General features: G+C 36.3%; 5 protein-coding genes across 5 annotated transcripts; all 5 read right to left on the bottom strand.

Annotated features, from left to right (window-relative positions):
• Positions 1-4,525: 4,525 nt before the first annotated feature.
• Positions 4,526-5,464, bottom strand: LOC141341187 (gamma-crystallin M1-like). The gene is made up of 3 exons (XM_073846328.1): positions 5,379-5,464; positions 4,982-5,224; positions 4,526-4,845 (listed from the first exon to the last, which is right to left on the bottom strand). Exons 1-3 carry the CDS (start codon positions 5,385-5,387, stop codon positions 4,570-4,572), a joined length of 528 nt encoding a protein of 175 aa, XP_073702429.1. The 5' UTR covers positions 5,388-5,464; the 3' UTR covers positions 4,526-4,569.
• An 820-nt stretch (positions 5,465-6,284) lies between these two features.
• On the bottom strand, positions 6,285-7,340 carry LOC141341189 (gamma-crystallin M2). Its single transcript, XM_073846329.1, has 3 exons — positions 7,194-7,340; positions 6,814-7,056; positions 6,285-6,734 (listed from the first exon to the last, which is right to left on the bottom strand). The coding sequence occupies exons 1-3, from the start codon at positions 7,200-7,202 to the stop codon at positions 6,462-6,464; spliced, it is 525 nt and encodes a 174-aa protein (XP_073702430.1). The 5' UTR covers positions 7,203-7,340; the 3' UTR covers positions 6,285-6,461.
• Positions 7,341-8,855: 1,515 nt separating this feature from the next.
• crygm6 (crystallin, gamma M6) lies at positions 8,856-9,793 on the bottom strand. The gene is made up of 3 exons (XM_073845261.1): positions 9,648-9,793; positions 9,312-9,554; positions 8,856-9,184 (listed from the first exon to the last, which is right to left on the bottom strand). The coding sequence occupies exons 1-3, from the start codon at positions 9,660-9,662 to the stop codon at positions 8,909-8,911; spliced, it is 534 nt and encodes a 177-aa protein (XP_073701362.1). The 5' UTR covers positions 9,663-9,793; the 3' UTR covers positions 8,856-8,908.
• A 150-nt stretch (positions 9,794-9,943) lies between these two features.
• On the bottom strand, positions 9,944-11,615 carry LOC141340332 (gamma-crystallin 2). Its single transcript, XM_073845262.1, has 3 exons — positions 11,557-11,615; positions 11,218-11,460; positions 9,944-10,760 (listed from the first exon to the last, which is right to left on the bottom strand). Exons 2-3 carry the CDS (start codon positions 11,392-11,394, stop codon positions 10,485-10,487), a joined length of 453 nt encoding a protein of 150 aa, XP_073701363.1. The 5' UTR covers positions 11,395-11,460; positions 11,557-11,615; the 3' UTR covers positions 9,944-10,484.
• Positions 11,616-12,538: 923 nt separating this feature from the next.
• Positions 12,539-13,358, bottom strand: crygm7 (crystallin, gamma M7). The gene is made up of 3 exons (XM_073846257.1): positions 13,295-13,358; positions 12,971-13,213; positions 12,539-12,884 (listed from the first exon to the last, which is right to left on the bottom strand). The coding sequence occupies exons 1-3, from the start codon at positions 13,301-13,303 to the stop codon at positions 12,612-12,614; spliced, it is 525 nt and encodes a 174-aa protein (XP_073702358.1). The 5' UTR covers positions 13,304-13,358; the 3' UTR covers positions 12,539-12,611.
• Positions 13,359-15,492: the final 2,134 nt, after the last annotated feature.

Below are 15,492 nucleotides of genomic sequence, written 5' to 3'. Positions count from 1 at the left end.
ATTAAAACCAACCAGACGTTTAAGATGAATACTACTCTTTTTATTTTCTGTTAGAATAATTAATAAGGATCTTGTTTACTCATTGCCTTCTATTTGCAAGTAGGGATAACTACAGGCTGGAGCAATGGGCAAGGCAAAAGGTTAGTGTGTGCTGAAAGGTAAGGGCGTGGAGAAAGGTCTTCATATTTGGTCAACAAAGCTGTCTGTCAGTGTGTTTTGTCTCCTATCAGCACGCCCAATGCTCTAGGCATAAATAAAATAATTAAAATTTTAAATTAAAGTTTGAATGTCAGATTTCTAACTGTTGCATTTATTTAACACTCATAAATACAGTTTTTATTCACAAGGCTTTTTGCTCCCTGGGAAATTATAATATTGCAACTCTAGTTGGTGGTTTACAGGGAAAACTACAATATTACAAAAAAATGTTGAAAAAAAAAAGTTTGTTAATGGCATCACAAAAAGAGTGGTCCACCAAATTTACCTTAATCTTTTACATCAAACAAAATTTGTGTACTATATAGGTAATTGTTTTTAAAATGTCCGCCTTGATCTGAAAAGAGAAGGGAAAATAATGGATAACATAAAATATATTATAAAATAGATTTTGTGAAATGGGTGGACCCATTGGATCTGACAGCAAAGTCATAAACCCAGGGAAATTCCAAATGTAATATGTAATTTTCTAAACTCACAACACAACGTACATGGCACAATATGTACATTTTTGAATAATCTGTCAGGACTCGGGCTGAAATTATGTCCATGGATGAGCTGGATGTATTACAGATTTATTAATGTCACTGTAGTATGAAGCAGAGTAGGGCTAGTGGAAGCGAAATGCTGGGGTGATTGCTAATGAAGGATGAGCACGATACACAGCTTGAAAGCATCAGTGCTTTTATTATGCCACAGTCGACCACTTTCGCTTCTTCTGGTCGTGCGTATGTAGGAATAGCAGTGCTGTTTTATCATACAAGACACATAAGAGTGTGTCGAAAGTTCTGTTATAATGCTACTCGTTCGTCACCTGTCTAATAAAATGCATGGTTACACTTTATTTTGTTTGTGCACTTTAGACATTCTACTAACTATAAGTAACTTTTCAACTACGTCAACTAATTCTCATTAATTTGAAACTACATGTCTACTAACTCTCAGAGTAGACTATTAGGTTAGGTTTGGGGTTAGTAGAATAAGTTGACATACAGTACAGACCAAAAGTTTGGACACACCTTCTCATTCAATGAATGAGAGAGTGTGTCCAAACTTTTGGTCTGTACTGTATATTTTTCTGTTTATTAAAGTTTATACTCTACATTTGTGCAGTTTTCAGTGGGTTAGTGATATTTTTTAAATATATATAAATTAATAAATAAATATTTTTAAATGGGTTTTTATACAAAAACTGCTTTTTTATGTAAAATTCACTTTATAAAAGACCCACATTTCTAACTTTAATTCATGGGGATAACATGGATAATTTCACATGGTTTAGTGTAAGATTTTTGCCCATATTTTGGAAAATCCAGTTTTAAAAGTAAAAAAAAAAAAAACTACAAATAACTTTTACCAGTAGGTGGGTGCAGAGCTCCACTATTTACTATTTGCTTTTTGACCACCTGAAAGATATTTTTTCACAAGTTTTTTCAGTTGAATTCATATCTACAGTACAGACCAAAAGTTTGGACACACCTGAATGAGAAGGTGTGTCCAAACTTTTGGTCTGTACTTGTCAGAGTCATGTCTGTGTATTGTCCTGTTCTGTCATGTTTTCCAAGTGTTTTCCCCCCCATGTTTCTAGCTTATATGGTTTAGTCCTTGTCTCCCCCTTTTGGCTATGTTTAGTTAGTTCAGTCTTGCCCATATTTGTATTTCCCCCTTGTTATCTTGTTAGTGACCCCGTTTCAGTGTATTTAAGAGTCTGTGTGTTCACTCCCCATTTGTCCGTCAATGATTTCTGTTACTGCTGTTTGCCTGGTTTCATGTGCTTCTTATGCTCCCGGTTTTTGTTTGTTTATGTTAGTTTCAGTGTTTCATTTAATAAACTGTTTACGTTTCATTTACTCCGGTTCTCCTCATCATTCTACACTCCTCAACCCCGCCTGGATCGTGACAGTACTGTATACTTGCAAAGTTTCATATAGTCAATATGTTGTATGTTGTGGATCCATCAAAATACAGTGTTTGAAGATATTAAGCAGACAGTCTACTCTAATAATTGCTAGTTGACAAGTAGTTACTTACTTAAGTTAAGTTACTTACTGTTAGTAGAATGTCTAAAGTGGACTATCAAAATACCCACTGCGCAATGTGACGTCGTAGTGACGTCTTTTCCATGTCATTTTTGGACGTCCAATTTCCGTCCATTGATGGGGTTGTTCTGTGACGCCAGGCGACGTCTTTTTTCGACGTCTACCGCACGTCTAATGTTGACGTTGGTGGGACCTCCTTATAAGGGCTACTCCAAAAGTGATTTTTTTTTTATATAAAATAAATAAATTTATATATATATACACTGTATATGTAACCCCTCACACACAGGTCCTTCCGCACTTGCTCCGCGCAGGTCTCGAACCCGGGTCTCCGGGACGGGAGGCGGACGCCCTCTCCATGAGGCTATTGCATCTCTTGAGATCAGGAAGTGCGGTTTACCTATTCATCACTTACTAGATGGCCTCCGTTATATATAACATAAAAAAATAATAACTTGATTATAGGCTACTTTAAATAAAATAAAAACTGTTAAAGGAAAACAGGAAAATGTAAAAAAAATAAAAATAATAATAAAAAAACATATGGACTACCAAATAAATAAATAGTCATACAGATAATAAATCTTGTTTGTTTATAAATAATCTGTATTCATATGTATAATCATGTTAATAGGTTCTATTTTGTAAAACACATTTACTGCAACTGCCATAGACGTCCAAATGACGTCCAAAAAAACCCAGATCAAATGTTGAACGTCAAAATGACGTCTAAATTGGGTCATGGATAGACGTCCAAATAGTGGACCTAGTTTGGACGTTGAATAGATGTCCAGAATTGGTCTGACCGACGGACCCAATATGGACATGATCTGCACGTCTATCCGACGTCCAATGTGTATATCACAACTGCCATAGACGTCCAAATGACGTCCAAAAAAATAAGCCAGATTAGGTCAAATGTTGAACGTCAAAGTGACGTCCAAGTTGGGTCATGGTTGGACGTCCGAATAGTGGACCTAGTTTGGACGTCGAATAGATATCCAGAATTGGTCATGGACCGACGGACCCAATATAGACATGATCTGCACGTCTATCCGACGTCCAATGTTTAGTGGGTAAAGTGTTACCAAATGCATAACATATTAAAGTGTCTTTGGGGTTTCCATGTTTTCTATAAAAACGGAAAATCGAAGGGTGTATGACGTCATGCAGGCGACACAATTACATGGACCATTACACTAGTTAAAACTGCCAATTTCTCTGGATTTAAAGGGGTCATCAAATTTTCCACAAGTTGAATGAAAAGTCTGTAACATGCTTTGGTTAAAATTTCTCAATGGTAGTGTAAAAAACACCCTTTTTAACTTCTTAAAATCAGTTCTGCAAAAATCAACCTATTCTAGTAGATGTTGCTTTAAATGCTAATGAGCTCTGCTCGCCCCTTCCCTCTCTTCTCTCTGTGGAGTGACGAACCTGTTTACTTTAGCCGCAGTTAGCCATGAAACCTGTTAACTAGCATGTTATTAGGAAAGGCGATTATTCTGCTGTAAGTGAGATTGGATCACAAATGAATCGTGCGAACATAGGCGCATTTATTTTGATCAGGAGGTGCATTCCCTTCACAAACAAAATTCAGGAGTAAATGACAATTATTATGTTCTTTATTACATCCAACAACAGAACACCTCAATCGCTTAGGAGCCATTCTTGTCTACGTTCCTGCTCTGGCATCAAAACAATGGCAATCGGACTATTACAATTCATTCAAAGCGGGTCTAAGGTAAGATGTCCGTGTCAATCAATCTATCGTGGGAGCGGCCTCTGTCAGTGTGACGTCACACAGACAACATGCTGAGAATGGCTTGATTTAAAAAAGGGGAAATTATTATTACAAATTAAATAAAAACAACTGGATGTATTTTTATCATTATAGGATGTATTTTATCATTATAGGATGTGTACACACACTGCCAACACACATTTATGTTCAAACAACATGTAAAAGTGAACATTGCATCTGATGACGCCTTAACATTCTTCGAAACATTTAGGGAAATGTAAGTACGCAAGTCAGCAAAATATATAACATTAGAGGTTTTTGGATATTTTAATCAAATAATCTTACATATTGTGCCTTTAAAGGCTTTTTTAATTTTAAAGCTCAGAGAGATGGTGGAAAACAGTCCAAAAATAGATTCTGAATGTTTTAGTCTAACATATGTAAATGACCTATTTAGGCTATATGTTATATGTTAAAAAAGTCATTAAATCTAATGACCAATATGACCAATAAGACAAGACATCACAGCTAGTTCTGAAAATAACACTTTATTTCCTTCTATATTCTAGTAATTTAACACATTTCGGTGATACGTCTCATGCTCATGAATCTCATGTTGCTGTATCCCATATCTCTGAAGCTCCTGTACTCTCCAGGTCTGAAGTAGACCATCTTCCCTCTGTAGTGGGGCTGCTCATAGAAGAGCCAATGGCCGTCCATCACGTGACAGGACTGGCAGTCAGACATACGGTAACGGTCCATGATGCTCTCACAGTCATCCATTAGCTCGTACATCTGTCCTCCGAAATTATCCCTCTCGTAGATCTTCATTCTGTAGGAACCTCTGTACTGTAAAACAAAGAAAGATTTATTAGAATGTCTTCATTACTTAGCAGATTCTCTTATTTGTTTGTTTGTTTTTTAAGAAAAAAGAAAAAAGTGAATTACTAAATCAACGACACTGTTAACAAAGTGAGAGCCATACTGAAGGAATCATGCGGCAGGATCTGATAGCGTCGAACATTATGCCCATGCGCTGCATGTCATGGTACTCGCCCCTCCTCAGGAAGAACTGGCTCCCCATGAAGCTGTTGCGCTCATAAACCATGAAACAACCGCTCTCCACCTTGATGGAACCAACACGGCTCAGGTATGAGGAGATATCAGAGCAGTCGCTCATGCACTCATAGTGGCGCCCCTGGAAGTTCCTGTCCTCGTAGAAGATGATCTGTTGATGGGTTAAAAAAATTAGCTGATTTAAAAAAATGACTTTTCTTTTAGATCTGAACTGCATCATGTTTAGCCATTAAAAGAGTTAAATACAAACTGGATGCAACCTAAAGCGTTCTATCAAATATTAAACATACTTATTTTTCAATTACCTTGCCCATGGTGGTAGTATGTTGTTTATCTCAGTGCTTCAGCTCAATGTACCAGCTGTACTTTGATGGCCTTGGGTGGTGGTTTTTATACAAAAACCAGGGGCCCACATTTTGTTGTTATTCAAATGCCTAAAGCTGATGATCAAGCAGTATGACTTCTGCTGAAGTGGTCCAGTAAACTGAAACAATAGTTTTTATCCATACATCTCTGGCAGCTGTTTGTGTATTGTCTTTTACAGTATAGACAAAACTTCAGCCACGTACAGAACGAATGTTCTTTCAACAAAGTGACATAAATGTTCTTCATGCAAAAGTATAACATCAAGTGCACATTATCAGAAATGTGTAACTGACAACATTTCAGTGTCTTTGCATTAGCAGTGTCTTGTAATTATGCATGTGCTATTTTGAATTACATACTATATATATTGTCTTATTTATATGTTGAACTGGAGAATTAAGTTTTCTGTTTCCTCTATTCCTCTACATGTACATTTCAAGCAGGATTTCTACTGTAGGGAGTTATTCAATTTACCTGGTAGATTCAGCATGCAAAAACAGTTTTTTTCCATGTAAAAATAATGCATTTTATCAAAATAATAAATATTATTCTCAAAGCAATTAAGGTATTATCCATTATTTATATACTTCTAATATTGTGCTTGGGTTGAAATATAATCTTATTCTGCCATTATTATGTTTTTCATGCATATTTAGATAAAGTGGCTTTAGATTAGATCAGATTTTATGACTAGTTTATGAAATATCCAGGTAAATATTTTTCTGTTGCTATATGCTATATATTGACATAAATACAGTTTTGTAATTGTAAGATTTGTAAATGTGTAAAAACCAAAGTGAGAAAGTGAAAAAAGTCAATTCATTTTGTTTTCAGAGGCTGATTTAGTGAGTTGAGAATGCAGTAAAATCAGAGTATTTTATTATTACAAATATCATTTTATTCTTATCTGTTTGTTTTTTATGCCCAGGCACAAGAAGTGAAAAAAAATCTAAATGTTTATAAACAGTTATGCTTATAAACAGGCAATGAACAGTTCATATAAATAAGTGCAAGCAGAATGGCTAATAATCAGTGACTCGTCTGAAGGAGCCCACAATGGCACAGGTAGCACACCAGTCTCGGTATCTCCTGTATTCTCCAGATTTCAGGAAGTACTGCCTCCCTCTGTAGTTGGGATATTCATAGAAGATCCAGTAGCCATTCATCACGTTACAGGAGTACACATGTCGGTGGTGGAAACGATCGGACACACAGGGGCAGTCGTCTGTGAATTCCATCATGTGACCTCCGTAGTCTGCCTTCTCATAGATCCTCAGTCTGTATGGCCCCCTGTACTGTTGACGTCAAGACGCAAATGAATAATTCAGCACACTGGTGTCAAAGAAACTGTAAGTATCATTCAGTGAACCTCACCATTGGAATCTGGCGACAGGATCGAATGCTGCTACTGAAGCCCATCCATCTCTGGTAGTCAGAATACTCGCCTCGTTTCATAAAATACTGGTGGCCCATGTAATTTGGACGTTCGTAGATCATGAAACAACCACTTTCTACTCTGATGGAGTTGCAGCGACTGAAGTAAGTGTGCAGGTCTGTGCAGTCGTTACTGCACTCATAACTACGACCTTGAAAATTTTTGTCCTCGTAAAAAACAATCTGAAAAACCAACAAAATCAACACTTTGTGTTTTAGTGCGGAGATCAGGAGAATAATCCATCTGCGTCAAAGCTTAGCATACGTAGGGGAGGTGCAATTCAATGTAAATGTCATGAAAGTGGTGCCAAAAATCCTACCTTGCCCATGGTCTCCGTTGGAGAGATTCCATATGCTTCCCAAGCTTTTTATACTGACTCTTGACAAACAATGTATTGTTATTCAAATGAATGCAGGAATATGTCAGGGTACTGGCACATGTTTACCTTTTTGTTAGAGCACAATATTGGGTTCAAAAATATGGATTTTACTTGAAAAAGGATATATAATTACATGTTTGGGTGTTTTCTCTTGCATGGTCCAGGGAAAGGACTGGTACGGCACCCACACGTTCACAACACAATGCACACAGAACAATATGGAACATCCCTTTCGCATTAAAGAAGTTGTTCAACAGAGGGAGCAGTTACTGAGATGCCATTCTCAACAACATTGTCAACTGCACTGACATACTGAATTTCACAAAGTTTAAAAGAAAGATTTAAAGAGAAAATCCTGTTGAGTATGTATCATGAACATTGTCTATGTCTTATGTGCTTCATGCTCTAGAAAAACCATAGATATTTGTTTGTATTAGTTTTTTTTCAGCTCTTAGTCAGGCTAGTGCAGTATTAGCAACAAGCTAAAGGCCCAGGTGCAGTTTTTGATATTTTATGGCATCTAAAAGGTGTAAAAAATGGTTTTGTTTACCTATATGACAGCAAAATCAGAAGTTACTTTCATTGTAGAAACATTCTATTTGCAGTAAGTTTGTCCAACATATTTCTGTAACAATGACATAAGTATTATTTATAAGCTTTTTTGTAAATGTCTTAGATATAAATGTGTAGTACTTAAAATGGCAAAAATACTACAGTAAAACCTTTTAAATGGAAAATGATGAAGATAAATTCAACCATCTCTTTATAAGAAGGCCTCTTACTGTAGGTATACCATAAAAAGCATGCGATGAGTATATCATGTTTTTGTGATATCATAAAGCACCAGTATTCATAGTATTCATCATTTACACAAAATGGCAAGTGATATTTTTTAGCCTAAAAAAATCAGTATTTCAGAAAGAAAAATTACTGCTTAATTGTAAATCCATACATGGGTGAATACAGATAAAGTACACTATCTGAAATTATGTATCTATCAATTTTCATTAGCAAAAATCTGTTTAAAAAAGCAACAGCCATGACAAATTATAAGAAAATTTACCTGTATCCAGCTTATACCACAACAAATCCAAATGACCTAATTAAAATTCATTTAGTTGTCTTAATCAATCTTCTTCACATCACGTCCATCACTAATTATGTGTTTAGGAGCTATAAGTTTGTCTTTTCACCTTTTTTGTAATTTGGTATTTGCCTGCAATTTTGTACCACTAAAACTGGATTAAAAACATCCTCTAATTTCTCTGAGGTCAATGTGCCTTTAAATACCAGGGCTGTTTCTGTTTTTTGCCAGTCATGGTAGTGATTGATTTAACTACAATGAGGATGGTTAATCCAGATTGATCCTTACATTGTTCAGCCAAAAGCATAAGCTGTGTGAGAGACAGTTCGTTCTCAGTTTTGCTTTTTACTAAATTTTCAATGAATGTTTTCCAGTCTGGTTAACATATTTGCAATAGAAAATGTCACTGATAGGTCAATTACATGTACAACAGTACATTTATAGATTAACTGACTATTTCAGCTGTTCATTTGACATTAAAAACACTTGAACAGAAATAATAAACATACAAGCAAAGGTTTCAGTCAAGAGATTTTATTTAATGCAGATGTCATTGAACAATTCATGTTGTCTATTTGAAAGAGGTTATTCTTCTGAGGGATCCAATTCTTGGGGCTGTTCCTCCCCAGTCACTGTACTTCCTGTATTCACCTGGTCCAAGGTAGTACATTCGTCCCCTGTAGTTGGGCTGCTCGTATAGAAGCCAGTGACCATCCATCACGTGACAGGAGTGGATGTCAGATGTATGGAAGCGCTCCATGATATTAGGGCAGTCTTCCGTCAGTTCTACCATCTGACCTCCCATATCAGCCCGGTCATATAGCCTCATTCTGTAGTTACCAGTGTACTGCAAGAACACAAGGATTTAAGATAAGAAGCAGTCAAAAGCATTCTATGTGTTTGAAATGATGAACTAGTGCATAGTTGTTGTTTTTTTAATAATGTTTATTTGCTGATTCCCATAAATCACTTACCATGGGGATCATACGGCATGATCTGATACAGTTATTGAACCCAATCATACGTTGACAGTCAGAATACTCTCCCTTCCGCAGGAAGTACTGCTGTCCCATATAATTTGGGTGTTCATACACCATGAAGCACCCACTCTCTACCCTGATGGAGTTGCATTGGGTAAAATAGGGGTGCAGGTCTGCACAGTCGCTGTTGCACTCATGATAGCGGCCCTGAAAGTTTCTGTCCTCGTAGAAGATGATCTGTTAAAGATAGAAGGTATATATCTTATATCTTATAGAGCTGAAATCCATGATAAGTCTATTAGTCTGTGAGAGTAAATGATGCCATCTTACCTTTCCGATTGTCATGTTGGCATCTGGCAGGGCTACTGCTCGACACTGGCATCCAGTTTATCACAGTCTTTTATAAAACCTAGAAGCTGCTCTGTGATTGCGCAGCATAAAGTATTGTCATTCAAATAAATCTAGCCCAGGGAGATAGTAATGGGGGAGGTCAATGAAACAATTTGATTATGTTTGGATTGGCCCTGGTGGAGTTTTTCCATATTCATCAAAATGCCCGTCCCGTCCTGCTAGCAGAAGCTTCAGTCTGACCGCAATCAGCACAATGAATCAATGCAAAAGCAACAGGTCTTATGCTAAATCACGTGAGTAATGGATAGTTCATTTAAGCTTGGATAAAGCTTATAATATGATTCATCTTATATAATGACTGAACTGAAAATACCAATAAACTAACATGAAAGCACTCATTTATAAGCAATGGTATTTAGTCTGCCATTAGTATAAACACAGATACACAATGAAAAATATACTGTTAAATATTAAGTAAAACATTCTATCAGTCAAAAATAAACACATTTATAGATTAAAAATAAATAAACATTTATTTCCGAGGCAACATATAAGAGCATTTAAAGCATAAAGGCTGCATACAGTAAGTTGTTATTTAATATGATTGCGGATTGGAACGACATAAGGGTAATTATTCTAGTAATGACAGAATTTTTATTTCTGAGTGAACTAATCTTTAAAATGGCAGATCCATGGTAAGTTAGAAGCAAATATTTTTGATTTTAAGTTTTGTATGTTTACAACAATGTAATTACAATAAAATAAACAAATAATAATTAAAAAAAAACTGCTGAGCAGCCTGCGTGAATGTTAGTTCTAGTAATCCATGATTCGTTTGATGGAACCCACACGGGCGCTCAAGCCTCCCCATTCAGTGAATCTTGTGTATTCTCCAGGCCTTATGAGGAACATCCTGCCTTTGTAGTTGGACTGTTCAAAGAAGAGCCAGTTTCCACCAATCACCTTGCAGGAGAATATGTGGTTTGTTTGGAACACGCCCATGACGTTTGGACAGTCATCCACAAGATCCATCATTTGACCTCCATACTCCATTCTCTCAAACAGTTTCATCTCATGAGAAGATCCCTGTGTCTGATAGAGAGAAGAACAAAACATCTTCACATCATAACACTTTTCACTCATTTTGAACTCATTCCTGAAATAAAAATTTAAAAAATGAAAAAAAAAAAGTTAACTTTATCATTACTTTCAATGTAGCTCACTCAATAGTATTCACCTTATTCTTCAACATGAAAGTAAGCCTATGGGTGAGACTTCCGGGCTCATTAGCCACTTTAGGGAAACAACAAGAATAACCACAACGTGCAATAAACGGTAAAACTGTTTGCACTACAAACCAGTGTGTTCATAATTAACATAATACATCAAGATAATAGGGTAAGACACACCAATCTGCAATATCAAGCAGCAAATCGAGCTGTTTTGTACAGCTAAAAACAGCTAAACACGTTTGAGACCGGAAGCCAGACCCATAAAATGTACAAATGGCAGCACCCACTTTTACAGAAAAAAAAAGGTGGATAATCACCATGGGAATTTCACGGCATGAGCAGACACAGTCATTTTTGCCCACCCAGCTTTCAAAGCCTGGATACTCTCCTTTACGAACCAAGAACTGCTGGCCTTTGTAATTTGGTTGTTCATAGATCATAAAGCATCCACTCTCCACCATGATGGAGTTACAGCAGCTAAGATATGAGAGCATATCTGCACAATCCCCACTGCATTCATACTGATGACCTTTAAAATTCTTGTCTTCATAGAAAATGATCTGTTAAAAAAAGAGAAGTCCATATGCACGCACAGTTCAAAAAATATCTTGACTAGGTAAACAATACTTTTGCATGAATTTTCTCACTTTCCTTACAGTATTGCTTTACCTTCCCCATTTTTGACAGCAGTTGAGCCATGTGAGCATGACACTCTTTGGTATATATAGGCACGATGTGCCGACACTGTATGTGTCATTCATATTATAATTCCACACACAAAAAATGCTTTTTTGCCATTTGGCCTAAAAAAGTTTTGTTATAATTCTTTTGTTAAAAATATTGCCAGTACTGCCATTTTGTGAATAAATGCAGCAAAGCATGGTTCTGTAATCACATAATGAACAGAAACACACGGAAAATCATGAATATCTATACCCAAATATACAGTCATGATAAATTGTTTGTATGTTCCATATTAACTTAAATATATGAATTTAAAATAGCAAGTTATGTGGCATTTGCATAGAAATTATTAATATTTTTAAAGGTAAATGTATGCATATATGTATTTATTAATTAATTCCTTTATTGATTATTTAATTTAACTATTTTAACTCTTATATTCATGCCACTATTTCTTATGGATATGTATTTTATATGTATTATATTTCTTTTTTTTTCTTTATATAGCGGCTGGGCAGTTAAAATTTGTATAAAATCTGGTATTATTAAAATTTACATATATATGTTTGAACTGTATATGTTTGACTATATTTTTATATATACTCTATACGTCACACTAATAAATATAGTTGATTACTCTAATCCACAGCAATTTATAATTCACTTACAACAGGGTTTACCTAAACCAAATTCATTCAGTAGCTGTCCTACTTTTAATGTTTATCTATATGAACATTGTATTGAATATAAGCCACGTTATTATTTACCACGTGTGAGTGTTAATATACAACACAAGCAGAGAGAACACTCGAAACCTGTCTCATAGAGTAAAATGTCTCTACACTTTTATTCAGTTCTCCGAACATTGTCAGGCAGTCTGGCAGCCTATAGCAAGTGTCGTCTTCAGTCAGTGACCCCTCCAGGTAGAGGGTGCAAGAACAAAACTCAAGACACTTGAGCACAGACACCATTTTATTTAGCGTGTGAAAAAGGGCATACAGCAGACATTTCACAAGGACTCCTTTCATTAGAGATCCATGATTCGTCTGACGGAGCCCATCCTTGAACTCGTGCCGCCCCAGTCACTGTACCTCCTGTACTCTCCAGGCTTCAAGTAGAAGTGTCTTCCCGTGTAGTTGGGCTGCTCATAAACAAGCCAGTAACCATCCATCACATGGCAGGAATGGAAGTCGGACATGTTGAAGCGGTCCATGAGGTTGGGGCAATCATCCTCAAGCTCCATCATCCTTCCACCCATGCCCTGGCGCTCATAGAGCCTCATTTTGAAGGCCCCTCGATGCTAAAGGGTAAAGAACAGTTCAGGCTGAGTGCTTAATTAAAACAAGAACTTTTATACTTTAGACAACAAATAGCTTCTGAATTTACCACTGGGATCATGCGACAGGATTTGACGCAATCATTCATTCCCATCGAACGCATGTAATCAGGGTACTCGCCCCTTCTCAGAAAGTGCTGGCGACCCATGAAATTGGTTCTGTCGTGGACCATAAAGCAACCGCTTTCCACTCGGATGGAGTGACAGCGATTGAAGTAGGAATGTAGGTCATCGCAGTCACTCATGCACTCATGGTAACGTCCGCCGAAGTTTCTATCCTCGTAAAAGATAATCTAGAAGAAACATTTTAGATAATGAAAGCAGCACAATAATATTTCATACATGGATAATGCATTAATCTAATTCGTACAGACCTTTCCCATGTTTGTGTAGGCTTGCGTAGAACTTTTTCCTGTGCAGGTGCCAAATGCTGCTGGAACTATAAATATATATGCAAGAAAATAATGGTACTACTGTTGGTGTTGTCATTTAAATCACAGCATACTCATGTCAGCAGAAACTGTACAGGAATATTGCAAACACAGACAGTTTTACCCTAAACAATCACTTTGATTGCCTCCGTAACATTAGTTTTTCCAGCAAAAGCTGCTCTGGTGAAAGCTGCTGGAAAGGTCTGGGGGAAACAATATGACAATAGTGTTATTTGTCTGCATTTATTTTAGCATTACATATTTCAGGTCTGTTTGTCCGTTTAAATAAGAAAATTTAATTGTAACTAAAATTATTTGTTCTTGAAATTGCCTTTAGTATACGAAAATGTTATAGGCTACAGAATACAAGTTATTTAAATGTAATAAGTAGTGTAACTATTTCAGTTACTTTATTAAAGTAACCAAACTGATTACATTCGATTACTTTTCTAAATTTCTAACAAATGTTTTCAACTGTTGTGTTTTAACTGATTACTTTAAGACTTTCAAAATCATCACTTGAATTAAGATTATAAAAATTTTATTTTTTAAAATAAAATTTAGCACCTCTTTTTACTTCAAGGTTATTCTGAGGTTAAACACAGATTTAAAATCACAACAAGAAATAGTTTAATTGCTATGATATAGTTTATGAATTTTTTTTTTCTTCAGGAAACACATGCCTTAGAAATAAAAGGTTATCTTAAAAAAGAAAGCATATACATAAAGCCAAGACGGAAATAAAACAGTCATCAAATAATCCTGTTTTATTCTGCGTCCTGAACTCTTGAAACATTGGTGTCTCATATTTTAGAGCAGACAGTGCATTTTAGGAACGAAATCTGTTACATTTTTATGTGTGTGTGTGTGTGAAGATGAAAGATGAAAAATGTGACCCCCTCTGTAACCGTTAACATTTTCATAAGTAACTAATTAAAATACAAATTTTTCTCAGTAACTGTAACAGGTTACATTTATTTTGTAATTAAATTACGTAAGACTTATACATGTAACTAGTTACTCCCCAACACTGAGTATATAGCCGATAGTGGATATTTATGAGGAAATCTGTTCAAGACGTCTTTGTATATACAGTTTTGTCAACGAATGTCATCTAACTTTTTCTATTTCTAACTTTTTGGAGGAAGCTGTCAATGTAAAATGGCTACCTAATCAAAAATAAGGCCTGACACCAGACATCATAGCTTTGTCAGTGACTGAATACTTTACCAGAATGAAACGTTCTATGTGATTGCCATTAGTTTGTTGAGTTTGTAAGGATCCAAACCTTTTGCCATTTTTGCCTTTATTGTGATTGGACAGTAGCCTGGCAAGCCAGACCCACATAAATGTAGGGTCTGGGCACTCTCCATAGACAGGGCTCAACCGGAGGGGTGGGATAAACGGTTGTCTTTCAAACTCCTCGCCACGCAATAGGATAGCAGTACAACCAATCAGAGACTTAGTCGGTCAGGTGACGTAGTCAGAGCGACGAAGATTTTTAACAAAAATCAGTGCACTGTGCAGTCTGTCAGCTAAATAATAGACATAGATGGGCACTAAACCTTTAAAAGTAAACAAAAATATGCACAGACAAATCCAAATTACACCCTGCGGCTCGTGACGATACATTGATGTGCTAAGACACGAAACGATCGGTTTTTGCAAGAAAATGAACAGTATTTATATAATTTTCTTTTTACCTTTGATACACACCCACGTCCATCTTTCATGAGCACGAGTTTAGCATATCTATGATTCGACTCGTCACATGTGAACGCGCTTTGATGTAGTATACGCAAACACCGAAAGGGGAAATATGTAAAAAAAAGTACAGGATGAGTTTGCGCAAGCAAACGTAATCTTTTTCAGCTTTAAATGGGTTTGAACAACCAGGACAAGCGCAAGTAATTACCGTTTTGAATAGCCGCTATATCCACAATCTCTTGTGCTGTGTAAACACTGAGTGTCGTATCCACGCCACAGATCGCTTCCGGTGTTTGCGTATTCTACACCACAGCGCGTTCAGATGTAACGAGCTCCTGCTCAGGACACATGGACGTGGCTGTGTATCAAAAGTAAAAAAATATATAAATACTGTTCAGTTTTCCACGCTTAATTCACGGAACCAGGAATTCATG

Source organism: Garra rufa, chromosome 8, assembly GCF_049309525.1.
Source record: "Garra rufa chromosome 8, GarRuf1.0, whole genome shotgun sequence".
NCBI lineage: Eukaryota > Metazoa > Chordata > Actinopteri > Cypriniformes > Cyprinidae > Garra > Garra rufa.
The sequence above is the reverse complement of the archived record's forward strand: the minus strand, read 5'-3'. Positions and strand labels throughout refer to the sequence as shown.